The sequence below is a fragment of the Salmo salar genome, chromosome 23 (assembly GCF_965601325.2).
Source record: "Salmo salar chromosome 23, fSalSal1, whole genome shotgun sequence".
NCBI classification, from domain to species: Eukaryota; Metazoa; Chordata; class Actinopteri; order Salmoniformes; family Salmonidae; genus Salmo; species Salmo salar.
In genome coordinates, this window is record NC_138313.1 from 42,785,158 (window position 1) to 42,799,632 (window position 14,475).

The 14,475-nt window shown below is 44.2% G+C and overlaps 1 protein-coding gene across 2 annotated transcripts; it reads right to left on the reverse strand.

Moving 5' to 3' along the window:
- Positions 1–4,723: 4,723 nt before the first annotated feature.
- On the reverse strand, positions 4,724–13,890 carry LOC106584666 (tripartite motif-containing protein 16-like protein). Of its 2 annotated transcripts, XM_082968144.1 has the most exons (6): positions 13,217–13,890; positions 12,706–12,797; positions 7,603–7,836; positions 6,878–7,037; positions 6,693–6,752; positions 4,724–6,456 (listed from the first exon to the last, which is right to left on the reverse strand). In XM_082968144.1, the coding sequence occupies exons 3-6, from the start codon at positions 7,726–7,728 to the stop codon at positions 5,945–5,947; spliced, it is 858 nt and encodes a 285-aa protein (XP_082824270.1). In that variant the 5' UTR covers positions 7,729–7,836; positions 12,706–12,797; positions 13,217–13,890; the 3' UTR covers positions 4,724–5,944. The 2 variants fall into 2 exon arrangements, with proteins under 2 accessions (XP_082824270.1, XP_082824271.1); XM_082968145.1 differs by lacking the exons at positions 12,706–12,797; positions 13,217–13,890 and having other exon boundaries at positions 7,603–7,866.
- Between the last annotated feature and the right edge of the window lie 585 nt (positions 13,891–14,475).

Genomic DNA, 14,475 nt, shown 5'->3' on the forward strand with positions numbered 1-14,475 from the left:
TTTCTTAGAAAATAGTTTTGGGGTGTGGGATGGACTTCCTGCTTCTGCCAGAGATGTGGGGTTAGAGGGAGGGAGGGAGGGAGGGAGGGAGGGAGGGAGGGAGGGAGGGAGGGAGGGAGGGAGGGAGGGAGGGAGGGAGGGAGGGAGGGAGGGAGGGAGGGAGGGAGGGAGGGAGGGAGGGAACTGCATGCAACATCGAGAAGGAGACAAAGATTTTAGTTCCTAGGTTAGGGCCTTTAATAAGGATAAATCTAACACACGTGAGTTGTTGAAATATATAAAGGGTAACAGTTTCTATGAATTGCATATTATAATTATTTTAATGACCTTCATAATGCCTTATAATACACTTATGTTTTATAACACTGGTTATAAGTGTCTATAATTATTCATAAGTGGTTGAAATGGGGGGGGGGGGGGGGGGGGGACTTGATATTGGGGTGGCAGGTAGCTTAGTGTTTCGAGCGTTGGGCCAGTAACCGAAAGGTTGCTAGATTGAATCCCGAGCTGACAAGGTATAAATCTGTCGTTCTGCCCCTGAACAAGGCAGTTAACCCACTGTTCCTAGGCCGTCATTGTAAATAACAATGTGTTCTTAACTGACTTAGTTAAATAAAGTTTAAATAAAAATGTTATAAAAATATTGATACAATGTACTGTAGTTGAAATGAATACTGTATGTATTGACTGATCAGAACCAAGAGTGTGGCCTGCAGGTAAACAAGACACCACTGAATCCTCTGGTCTTCTAGAACCAAGAGGGTGTCCTGCAGGTAAACAAGACACCACTGAATCCTCTGGTCTTCTAGAACCAAGAGTGTAGCCTGCAGGTAAACAAGACCACTGAATCCTCTGGTCTTCTAGAACCAAGAGGGTGGCCTGCAGGTAAACAAGACACCACTGAATCCTCTGGTCTTCTAGAACCAAGAGTGTGGCCTGCAGGTAAACAAGACCACTGAATCCTCTGGTCTTCTAGAACCAAGAGGGTGGCCTGCAGGTAAACAAGACACCACTGAATCCTCTGGTCTTCTAGAACCAAGAGTGTGGCCTGCAGGTAAACAAGACACCACTGAATCCTCTGTTCTTCTAGAACCAAGAGTGTGGCCTGCAGGTAAACAAGACACCACTGAATCCTCTGGTCTTCTAGAACCAAGATGGTGACCTGCAGGTAAACAAGACCACTGAATCCTCTGGTCTTCTAGAACCAAGAGTGTGGCCTGCAGGTAAACAAGACCACTGAATCCTCTGGTCTTCTAGAACCAAGAGTGTGGCCTGCAGGTAAACAAGACACCACTGAATCCTCTGGTCTTCTAGAACCAAGAGGGTGACCTGCAGGTAAACAAGACCACTGAATCCTCTGGTCTTCTAGAACCAAGAGTGTGGCCTGCAGGTAAACAAGACACCACTGAATCCTCTGGTCTTCTAGAACCAAGAGGGTGGCCTGCAGGTAAACAAGACCACTGAATCCTCTGGTCTTCCAGAACCAAGAGGGTGGCCTTCAGGTAAACAAGACACCACTGAATCCTCTGGTCTTCTAGAACCAAGAGGGTGGCCTGCAGGTAAACAAGACCACTGAATCCTCTGGTCTTCCAGAACCAAGAGGGTGACCTGCAGGTAAACAAGACACCACTGAATCCACTGGTCTTCTAGAACCAAGAGGGTGGCCTGCAGGTAAACAAGACAACTGAATCCTCTGGTCTTCTAGAACCAAGAGTGTGGCCTGCAGGTAAACAAGACACCACTGAATTCTCTGCAGCTTCTATTAGTGCCAGGAGTTTTCCAGGCTACGTCTCCTGGCAGGAAAGACTTTGTCTCTAGTTATATTATTGTTCACAGTGAGTCCATGTAACTTATTATGTGACTTGTTAAGTACATTTTTACTGGACTACAGTGCATTCTAGAAGTATTCAGCTCCTTTGACTTTTTCCACATGTTACGTTATAGCCTTATTCTAAAATGGATTAAATTGTTTTTTTACCTCATCAATCTACACACAATACCCCATAATGACAAAGCAAAAACAGGTTTTTAGAAATGTTGGCAAAAATAAAAAATGTAAAAATACTGAACATTTACTTATTAAGTATTCAGACTCTTTACTCAGCACTTTGTTGAATCACCTTTGGCAGCGATTACAGCCTCGAGGCTTCCTGGATATGACGCTACAAGCTCGGCACACCTGTATTTGGGAGTTTCTCCCATTCCTCTCTGCAGATCCTCTCAAGCTCTGACATGCACTGTCAACCTTATATATATTTATTTATTTCACCCTTATTTAACCAGGTAGGCTAGTTGAGAGCAAGTTCTCATTTACAACTGCGACCTGGCCAAGATAAAGCAAAGCAGACCATCCGTTTCAGTTGATTTTCTTCAGTTTAGTGACTAGTGACTATGACTCAGGTCTCTGTGGAAACATCAATGTAACCTTTGATTTTTACTCCTCACTTTCCCTTTCAGGTCCATAGGGTTTTACTGCCCCCTGCTGGAGACTGGAACACACTGCAGTCCCTGGATTTCTTTGTGCAGCTGGACGATGAGGCCCTCATCACCTGTTGTGTAGGAACCAACAAATATCCAACTCTTCAATGACTCTTATGGGAGGAAGTGAGCATTCTGTCTAGCATTAATTATTTTGTGTTATGCAATTATGTCAGTGATAAAGAAAGTCAGTAATGAGAGAATAAATAAGTCCAGTACAACCATTACCTCTCTCCTCTTTCATATCCCTCTATCATCTCTCCATGGGGGAGTACAACCATTACCTCTCTCCTCTTTCACATCCCTCTATCATCTCTCCATGGGGGAGTACAACCATTACCTCTCTCCTCTTTCACATCCCTCTATCATCTCTCCATGGGGGAGTACAACCATTACCTCTCTCCTCTTTCACATCCCTCTATCATCTCTCCATGGGGGAGAACAACCATTACCTCTCTCCTCTTTCACATCCCTCTATCATCACTCCATGGGGGAGTACAACCATTACCTCTCTCCTCTTTCACATCCCTCTATCATCTCTCCATGGGGGAGAACAACCATTACATCTCTCCTCTTTCACATCCCTCTATCATCACTCCATGGGGGAGTACAACCATTACCTCTCTCCTCTTTCACATCCCTCTATCATCTCTCCATGGGGGAGTACAACCATTACCTCTCTCCTCTTTCACATCCCTCTATCATCTCTCCATGGGGGAGTACAACCATTACCTCTCCTCTTTCACATCCCTCTATCATCTCTCCATGGGGGAGTACAACTATTACCTCTCCTCTTTCACATCCCTCTATCATCACTCCATGGGGGAGTACAACCATTACCTCTCTCCTCTTTCACATCCCTCTATCATCTCTCCATGGGGGAGTACAACCATTACCTCTCTCCTCTTTCACATCCCTCTATCATCTCTCCATGGGGGAGTACAACCATTACCTCTCTCCTCTTTCACATCCCTCTATCATCTCTCCATGGGGGAGTACAACCATTACCTCTCTCCTCTTTCACATCCCTCTATCATCTCTCCATGGGGGAGTACAACCATTACCTCTCTCCTCTTTCACATCCCTCTATCATCTCTCCATGGGGGAGTACAACCATTACCTCTCTCCTCTTTCACATCCCTCTATCATCTCTCCATGGGGGAGAACAACCATTACCTCTCTCCTCTTTCACATCCCTCTATCATCACTCCATGGGGGAGTACAACTATTACCTCTCTCCTCTTTCACATCCCTCTATCATCTCTCCATGGGGGAGTACAACTATTACCTCTCTCCTCTTTCACATCCCTCTATCATCTCTCCATGGGGGAGTACAACAATTACCTCTCTCCTCTTTCACATCCCTCTATCATCTCTCCATGGGGGAGTACAACCATTACCTCTCTCCTCTTTCACATCCCTCTATCATCTCTCCATGGGGGTGTACAACCATTACCTCTCTCCTCTTTCACATCCCTCTATCATCTCTCCATGGGGGAGTACAACCATTACCTCTCTCCTCTTTCACATCCCTCTATCATCTCTCCATGGGGGAGTACAACCATTACCTCTCTCCTCTTTCACATCCCTCTATCATCTCTCCATGGGGGAGTACAACCATTACCTCTCTCCTCTTTCACATCCCTCTATCATCACTCCATGGGGGCGTCCCAATAATCTCTCCTTCCTCCTGAAGTGTAGCATTCCTTCACTACTCCTCACAAATGTAAAAGCATTGGATTGGTGTTGGCATGGGGTAGAGGGAGTTTACATATACCAGTCATTTCCTTTAAATCCATGAAGGGAAGTGGACAAGTTCACACTTAGAAAGGAGAGATAATTGTGACACACCCCATGTGTTCTGATAACTACAGGAATGAAACCATATTGAGGTTGTCTGCTTTCTATACGGTTTAGAGAGAGACAGAACAACAGGTAAAGTTGTGGAGATTTTTACCATTTCCCCTCCCCTCCTCCCTTTCCATTCTATTCTATCAGCCACACCACTAGCTCACCTCCACACAATCCATTTACAAGTTAAAGACACACCTTGGAATAAATAACAAAGGAAAACTATTACTAGATGAAGTTTAGTGTTGTATTTTTTATTTCCCATCGCCATAAATCATATTTAATCACTGAACAGTAGCAGACCTAACTTCATCTGTTCCTGACTCTGGATAGTGGATTAAAAACACCATCAATCTCCAATGATATTAAAGTACTATTCTGAACATTACTGATATACTGAGTGGCAAGTCAAGATATCTGCTGGTTTTATTGTTTGGTCAATAGCACCACCTGCTGGACAGGTTTAATGTTGCTGGACTGAGCAGTATGGGAGGATGAAAGATGACACATTTAGGGCTGGTTTCCTGGACATCTACATTGAACATACTTTTTAGTCCAGGACTAGGATTAATCTGTGTCTGGGAAACCAGTCCATATAGTTTAGTTAGTTAGTTAGTGATACTACCTGTTGAATGCCACTGAGGAGAATTACTTAGAGACAGAGAACCAACTGAGAAAACATATCAATGGTTCTGAATGACAACCAATATACATCAACACCATACATCATCATTCATGTACAAGATTAAAACATTGCATTTAAAATATATATATTTTAATGCATAACATCTTCTGAAGATAAAATCAGTCAAATCATTGGGGTGGAATGTAGCCTAGTGGTTTTACAAGGTCAAACTCTGTCGTTCTGCCCCTGAACAAGGCAGTTAACCCACTCTTCCCCGGTAGGCCATCATTGTAAATAAGAATTTGTTCTGAACGTACTTGCCTAGATAAAGGTTCAATTTAAAAAATGTAATTGTACGTAAAACAGAGAAGAAAGAATCATAACTTCTGAGGACCATCACCACCAGCATAACTAGTATCTATGTGGACCCTACTACAGTTTAACCAGCTCAGCTATAGACTACACCAGCATGACTAGTATATATGTGGACCCTACTACAGTTTAACCAGCTCAGCTATAGACTACACCAGCATGACTAGTATCTATGTGGACCCTACTACAGTTTAACCAGCTCAGCTATAGACTACACCAGCATGACTAGTATCTATGTAGACCCTACTACAGTTTAACCAGCTCAGCTATAGACTACACCAGCATGACTAGTATCTATGTGGACCCTAAAACAGTTTAACCAGCTCAGCTATAGACTACACCAGCATGACTAGTATCTATGTGGACCCTACTACAGTTTAACCAGCTCAGCTATAGACTACACCAGCATGACTAGTATCTATGTGGACCCTACTACAGTTTAACCAGCTCAGCTATAGACTACACCAGCATGACTAGTATCTATGTGGACCCTACTACAGTTTAACCAGCTCAGCTATAGACTACACCAGCATGACTAGTATCTATGTGGACCCTACTACAGTTTAACCAGCTCAGCTATAGACTACACCAGCATGACTAGTATCTATGTGGACCCTACTACAGTTTAACCAGCTCAGCAGTACCAGAAAGCCAAAACCCAGGATAGAGGGGTTGAGTGAATGTGGTCTGGACTCTGTGGAGGAGGGTCATTGTGTCAGAGACACTGTAGAAGGACAGAGTACCTGCCTTGTGATCCAGGTACACTCCTACTGTGAAGGACTGAGGGCCTGATACTTTAGTCTCAACATTATTGTTTATGAACCAATAACCACCACTAGAGCACTCTAAACTCCAGGACTTGTCATTGTCTCCAAATCCACCATCTCTCTCTGTTCTGCTGATGTCTTTATATGAGACTGCTGTAATAACATCCTCCCCACTCCACTCCACCTCCCAGTAACAGCGTCCAGACAGACCCTCTCTACACAGAACCTGGTAGTAGTATGTGAATCTGTCTGGATGGTCAGGATATGGTTGGACTTGGAATGTATAGGTCACCTTTCTGTTCCCTTCAGACAGAGAGAGGTGTGTGTGTGCTGTGTTTGGGTCCAGTGTGAGCTGACAGGAATCTGGGAGAAGAGCAGAGCAGAGACCAATGAGGGGAGTTAGAACAATAAGTTAAGTCAGATACTGTATCTACCCTGTCTTTGATTAGAGCACAGCAGAGATCAAATCAGAGAAATATGAGGAGTCAGATAGATACCCAGTCTTTGATTAGATCTACTATTGCTATATATTTCTAGAGGGATTGTTAGGAGTGTCAGTAAAAAGAGACTGTTAGTTACTTTACAATAAAGAGACTCACATTGTAACAACTGTTCTCTGGTCTTGGGCTCTGGAGGCAGTACAACATCCACTATATTCACTACAGACACACAAACACATTGACAGAGAGAGAGAATGTTATCATCATACCATATTCCACATGTATATGACTAGTAGGGAACTTTCAATGGTCTAAAGTTGATGTTCTTATTATTTTCAACACACCTGTAGTGGAGATCTTGGTCCATTCTCCTTTAAGGAAGTCTTCTAGTTTCTCTCTCAGTTCAGACACAGTCTTACTCACATCTCCAAAGTACTGAAGAGGACGGACAACGATGCTGGGTAAGTCTGAAGATATACTGGTATTGGAGAGAGACTGATAACTCTGGAGAGAGAGAGAGAGATAGAGAGATAGAGAGAGAGACGGACGGACAGAGAGAGAGAGACAGAGAGAGAGCCGGACGGACGGACAGAGAGAGAGAGAGAGAGGGGGACAGAGAGAGAGAGAGGGACAGAGAGAGAGAGAGAGAGACAAGAGAGAGAGAGACAGAGGGATACAGAGAGAGAGACACAGAGGGACAGAGAGAGACACACACAGAGAGACAGAGAGGGGGACACACAGAGAGACACATACAGAGAGACAGAGAGGGGGACACACACAGAGAGAGGGACACACAGAGAGAGACAGAGGGGGACACACACACAGAGACAGAGGGGGACACACACACACAGAGACAGAGAGGGGGACACACACAGAGAGGGGGACACACACAAAGAGACAGAGAGGGGGACACAGAGAGACAGAGAGGGGAACACAGAGAGACAGAGGGGGACACGGAGAGACAAAGGGATGGAGACAGAGGGAGAGGGACAGGACAACATAATGATTGAGATGAATAGTTTCACATGAAGTTAATTTCATATCACATGTAACAAGACAGTTTAGTTACCTGGAGGAAATGGATGTGATCCTCTGTGTGTGAGAGCTGCTCCAGCTCAGTGCTTCTCTTCCTCAGCTCAGCTATCTCCTGCTTCAGTTGCTCCAGGAGTCCTTCAGCTTGACTCACTTGAGCCATCTCTTGGGCTCTGATCAGCTCCTTCACCTCAGAGCTCCTTCTCTCAATGGAGCGGATCAGCTCAGTAAAGATCTGATCACTGTCCTCCACTGCTGCCTGTGCAGAGCGCTGTTGAGAGAGAGAGAGAGAGAGCTGTTGAGAGAGAGAGAGAGACAGAGAGAGACACACAGAGACAGAGAGAGAGAGACAGAGAGAGAGGGACAGCGAGAGAGAGACAGAGAGAGAGAGAGAGAGGGACAGCGAGAGAGAGACAGAGAGACAGAGAGACAGAGAGAGACACAGAGGAGAGACACAGAGGAGAGACAGAGAGGGACAGAGAGAGAGAGAGACTAACTTGTCATCCTCATTACACTAACACCCCCCTCCTAAAAACACATTACGTGCCACCACAACCTCCACACCATCACATTATACAGTACCCAACACCACAGTACAATACACCATCCAGCACCACATTCCAACCGTACATCCAACCCCTCCTCTCCAGCCGTACAGACAGCCCCCCTGAGCCCCCATACCTCCTGAAACATCTCCACACTGTTGATCATTTTGGAAAACTCTAACTCAACCCTAAGCCGTCAACAGTAACAGCATTACCCTGGCAACACAATAAAAACATGATGAACAGTCTGTCATTGCAGAAAACGGACACCCCTCCCCAACTCCCAGGTCAACCTGAGCCAACCAGCTATTGGTGTCCAGGGCTCCATGTAATACCCTCCACTGGACGACCCCTGACCTTTCCAGCACTGGGAGCTTATAGAGCACCCTCCACCTATACCCTGCCATGCTCTCAGCCCCCACAACCCCCTGCCACTGATGCCCCTTCCCTCCCGCTAAGCCCACCTCCGTACGGTACAGTAGCCTCTGTGCTGCTTTGAGTCAGAACGCTGCCACCCTGCTCTCCAGGTCCACCAAACCCAGTGATCAGTGGTTCCTCCCATACCCACGGCCCAGGCACCACACCCCCCTCTCGTGTGGGTCTCAGCAGCTGCCAGGCCCTCAGTACTGCACCATAGAAATCAGAGACCCCTGCTGTATTGAGTCTCTCCTGCCGCATGATGAAGAGCTGCTGATCCAGTCACAAACCCAATTCAGTTTTCCATAAATGGCACCAAAAAATGTCTACCTTTTTAATTTACCACTACAATCTGTTCTTAGGACCAAGCCATAAAAAAATATATTATAATAATAATAATGATAACTGGTTTACGTTTTAACTACCAGCAATTGGTAAAAACATTGTCCGCTGCCCAAACTTACATCATTAGAAATAATAGGTAATCCTGATTAAAATGGTGTACAACTTCAAACCATTAAAATAAATACATCTATTAGAGATAATTGGAGAAATAGACAGACATGTCCCTATTTCCCCAAAACAATGACAGTCTTTTATTTAACCAACTTACCATTTATCTACCACCATTTCACTCGTGTTTAACATTTAGTGGTTTGTAATCTAGTGGTTAAGAGTGTTGGGCCGTAACAGAAAGGTGGCTGGTTCGAATCCCCGAGCCGACTAGGTGAAAAATCTGTAAATCGCCTTTTTTAGGCAGATTTAGGCTATTAACCCTGGTGGCTCTGGATAAGAGTGTCTGATAAATGACTCACATGTAAACTAGGCCTCTGTGAAAGGGTGGCAGTTAGCCTAGTGGTTAGAGTGTAGAGGTGACAGGTAGTCTAGTGGTTAGAGTGTAGAGGTGGCAGGTAACCTAGTGGTTAGAGTGTAGAGGTGACAGGTAATCTAGTGGTTAGAGTGTAGAGGTGACAGGTAGCCTAGTGGTTAGAGTGTAGAGGTGACAGGTAGCCTAGTGGTTAGAGTGTAGAGGTGACAGGTAGTCTAGTGGCCAGTTACCGAAATGTTGCTGGATCGAATCCCCGAGTTGACAAGGTAAAAATCTGTCGTTCTGACCCTGAACAAGGCAGTTGGATACTTTTCACGTTACCAACTTCTTCTTCTTCTATGATATAATGGAGGTCCTCAAACCAACGTTAAAGGTGCATGGCGCCACCTACTGTGCTGGAGTGTTTAATCACGGTTTACAACATTTGTAAATCCTCCAACCTAACTCAGTACTTCTGAGAAAATAAAAAAGAGCCCTACTAACTTCTAATAGACCCTCCCCCATCCCCCAAATCCTTTCCAAACCCCGTCCAACCTCAATGACCCTACACTTCAATCTTTCCCTCTCTTCAACATCCTTACAACAATATAACAACACATGCTCCACCGTTTCATTGACCAGACCCTCCAGACACAAACCATTCACATGCTGTCAACCAGATGGAATGACCAGTTCAATGTACAATGTCCTAAACACAATCGAGGAAACACCACCTCTTCCTTCCTAATCTGACCTTTGAATCTTGGTCCACTGATCTTTCTTTGGAGGGCATATAAATGCCTACCCTTGTGCTCAGAGTCCCATCTCTTCTGCCACAAATGGCTCTGATCAAAATGGTTCTGATCTTACATTTGGCCTCACCTCTACCCAGTGGAACATTAATATCATATATATTTTGTTTTAAAGCTCTTTTAGCTAACTGGTCTACAATTTCATTCCCTTCCACACCTGAATGTGCTGGGACCCAGCAGAATCTCACTACTACACCCATTCTGTCAATTCTCCATAATAACATTGATACCTCCAATAGTATGGCAGCTGCTCGGCCTCCGACTACAAGACACTACAGAGGGTAGTGCCAACGGCCCAGTACATACTGGGGCGAAGCTTCCTGCCATCCAGGACCTCTATACCAGGCGGTGTCAGAGGAAGGCCCTAAAAATTGTAAACGACTCCAGCCACCCTAGTCATAGACTGTTCTCTCTGCTACCGCACGGCAAGCGGTACCGGAGCGCCAAGTCTAGGTCCAAGAGGCTTCTGTTATCATCTATGCATAGTCACTTTAATAACTCTACCTACATGTACATATTACCTCAACTAACTGGTGCCCCAGCACATTGACTCTGTACCGGTTCCCCCCTGTATATAGTCTCACTACTGTTATTTTACTGCTGCTCTTTAATCACTTGTTACTTTTATTTCTTATTCTTATCCGTATTTCTTTAAACTGCATTGTTGGTTAGGGGCTCATAAGTAAGCATTTCACAGTAAGTTCTACACCTGTTGTATTCGGTGCATGTAACTAATACATTTGATTTGATTTAGTAGGTCACTCCTATTAGATTTACCAGATGACAAACAATTCAGTACAGACAGAGAATCTGAGCATACTATAATTCTAACAGGTTGTACGTCCTCCACCCACTGGAGGACAACTATTATCACCAACAGTTCAACTGAGTATACTGACAGTTCATCTGTTAGTCTTCTATCTGCACATCACATTCAGGAAGGTAAACACCTGCTCCTGTGTGCCCACTATCTGGGTCCTTGGATCCATCTGTGAAAAGAGGTAAAAAAGCATAACAACTTCTACCAATGTAACTGTCAACCAGTTTCCCTTTATCACCGACTTCTGACCCATCTTTTCTCTACCAAGGTTAGATCAACAACAGGATCTGGGAGTAACCATGGAGGAACATCCCCTATCACCACAGGAGGACCAACCTCCAACTCCCTCAAACCACTCTCATCAGCAAGCTTTCCAACTGTCCAACCAAAACCACTGCCTTGTCTACTAGTATATTCCCAACAGTCATCTAGAACAGTAGCAGTGTGATGCTCAACCTCACAGCCTTTCAACCCAATAAGATAATGACCATTTATTATACCGTATATCCAAAGGCATCTCACCTGCCTCCACTAGTACGACACATACAGATGTTGATTTAAATGCACCAATACATATCCTTAAAGCTATATACTGGATTCTGTCCAGCTTCTGAAGACAAGTCTTTGCTGCTGTTCCATAAACTATACACCCGTAATCAATTGTCATCCTGATCAGAGCTCTATAAATATCCATCAACGATTGTCTGTCAGCACCCCATTCATAACCAGAGACCCACACAACCAACTACCATGAAAGTGATGGAATGAGAGAGAGAGAGACATCGCTACAACACTGTACATAGACATAATATAACGTTTCTTCTTCTTTGGAGTTTAACGGCAGTTGGCATCCAATATGTTGCATTACTGCCACCAACTGGAAAATAATATAAATCTATTTTACTTTGAGATACAAAGTGGGAAAAGGGGAAATGATGATAATACTAAATAAAACCCTTCCAACTAACCCTACAGTCATCAAAAACCCACTACCCCATTCCACTACTTTGACCCTATCTGCTCCTGCACCATGCCAACGACCTGGGAGGACGGACACCACCACTCAACACACCCTGGAACTCTTCTGAAGTCAAATCTCGTATGACCAAATACTTCTCTGGTTCTGAGCTCTTCACCACACCTTCTACCTCACTTAACTCTCCCTCATTCATTTCCATTTCACCTCCAGAACTCAGTCTGGCGCACGGCTCACTCTGTTTGCTCTTGAATTATAACATTTGAAATGTCTCTATTCCTTTGAAACTTTTGTCAGTGTAATGTTTATTGTTCATTCATGGTTGATAATTTCACTTACGTTTATTATCTATTTCACTTGCTTTGGCAATGTAAACATATGTTTCCCATGCCAATAAAGACCTTTGAATTGAATTGAGAGAGAGCTCCATGTTCATGTATAGGGGACATGAGGTAGTCGTGGTTACTCATGATTATGTGATGAGGTAGCCCCGCCTGCGACTTCAAAATTAGTGTCGTCCCAATAGGGAACGTCCTCTTGGTGTAATGGTCTAGATGTTGGTTTCTCCTGCAGTAGACCTGGGTTCATATCCCGTTGGTTACATTAAGCAGTCTATTCTCTGGAAGGGCTACAGACAGCCTGTTCCCAACAGTGGGGTCAGTGGGATTGGAGAGGGGCCTCTCTCCTCTCAATCTCTCTTTCTCTCTCTCTCTGACTGGAGGAGAGAAGTGAAATTGTGTGTCTCTGGTCAACAATACTCACCTTGAGAGACTCCACAGCCTGTTGGAGCTCCTTCAGCTCCTTCTCTCCTGGAATCTCTGCTGGACCTTCTGCTGACTCATCCCCAGCTGCTTCTGTGGAGAATCACTCTTCAATGAGCTATCAAGCTTTATTAGTCCAGTAGATCAATAGTATAGTAATGTGACATAGAGCCCATAGAGAGTAAGTAGGTACCTGTGTGAATTTATGTTATTATGTTGCTATCTGAATGATTATAGCTTTTATGGCAGGCGTACATGTATCAAGGGGTTGAGACTGAACTTTGGACTCATAAAAGGGCGTTCAAAATAAAAATAGTGTTTGACTTTAGAAAATGGTGATACATTTGGAGAGTCTGGGTTAACATATCTATATAATCAAGGTTTGTGTTCATATTTGTTCTGCCGTGGATCTATTTCATTTGAATGATCTCATATTCAAACAGCCTTAGTTCCTACTGTATCTTTAATTCTTTGTTTACCAGACAGTCACAAACAAGTTGTTCTGGTCTTACCTGTTTCTCAGTCCTCTCTGCTGCAGCTGACACTGTATCATGGCCTTTATGTTCATCCATCACACACAGCAGACAGATACACTGCTGATCGGTATGACAGTAAACCTCCAGCAGTTTGTCATGATGAGAGCAGATCTTCTCCTGTAGTTGTGTGGTGGCTTTGACCAGCTTGTGCTTCTTCAAAGCAGGAGATTCATAGTGAGATTGGAGATGAGTCTCACAGTAAGAGGCCAGACATACCAGATAGGACATGAGGGCTTTTTGCTTTCTGGTCCCAGTGCAGACATCACACGCCACATCTCCAGGTCCAGCATAGCACAGAGCATGTGGGGGAGCAGCCTGGAGTCCTGTCTTTTTCAGTTTCTCCACTACCTCAGCCAACATGTTATTTTTCCTCAGAGTAGGCCTTGGTGTGAAGGTCTCTCTGCACTGAAGACAGCTATAGACCCCTTTCAGAACATCCTGATCCCAGCAGCCCTCAATACAGCTCCTACAGTAACTGTGTCCACAGGGAATAGTCACCGGCTCCTTCAGTAGATCCAGACAGACAGAACAACAGAACTGGTCCTGGTCCAGCAGAACTCCCTGCTTAGCCATTTGTACGGTTGTTCACTCTCACACAGACAGACGACACAAAGACTCAGATCAGTTTCGTTTCCACAGAAGTGAGTTTTTGGGAGGTATGGAATTTCTGGTTCTGCCAGATAGGTGAGTTTAGAGGGAGGAGGAGAGAGAGAGAACTGCATGCAACGTGGAGAAGGAGAAAAATATTTTAGTTCCTAGGTTTGGACCCTTAATATGGAATACATTAAATAGAGGGGTTAGAATATATAAAGGTTAACAGTTTCTATGAAGTACATATTATATTTTTTTATTACCTTTTATAATGCCGTATTATACACTAATGTGTTATAACACTGATTATAAGTGTCTATAATAATTAATAAGTGGTTGTAATGTGGAGGGGACTTGATATTTACACAATGTACTGTAGGTGAAATGAATACTGTATGTATTGACTGATCATTGAGAATGAGGTAATACTTTACATTACAGTGTGGATATTACTGTTAGGCCTAGGGTCAGGGTTAGAGGTACTACATTCAGCAGTAACCCTAGACATATCTAGGACTAAACAGAGAATTAATTTTACAATCAGAGTTCTTTGTATCTCATCTTAGTCATACAGATCCCCCCCACATCTTATAGGTGGACGGGGTTATGAACATATCCAATACATTATTTCTGAAACCAGATGA

Coding starts and splice junctions, on each gene's coding strand:
- LOC106584666 (XM_082968144.1), bottom strand. CDS start 7,728: ATGGCTCAAGTGAGTCAAGCTGAAGGACTCCTGGAGCAACTGAAGCAG. Junction 7,038..7,602: donor ATCACATCCATTTCCTCCAG/GTAACTAAACTG, acceptor CTCTCTCTCCAG/AGTTATCAGTCTCTCTCCAA. Junction 6,753..6,877: donor GACCAAGATCTCCACTACAG/GTGTGTTGAAAA, acceptor GTGTGTCTGTAG/TGAATATAGTGGATGTTGTA.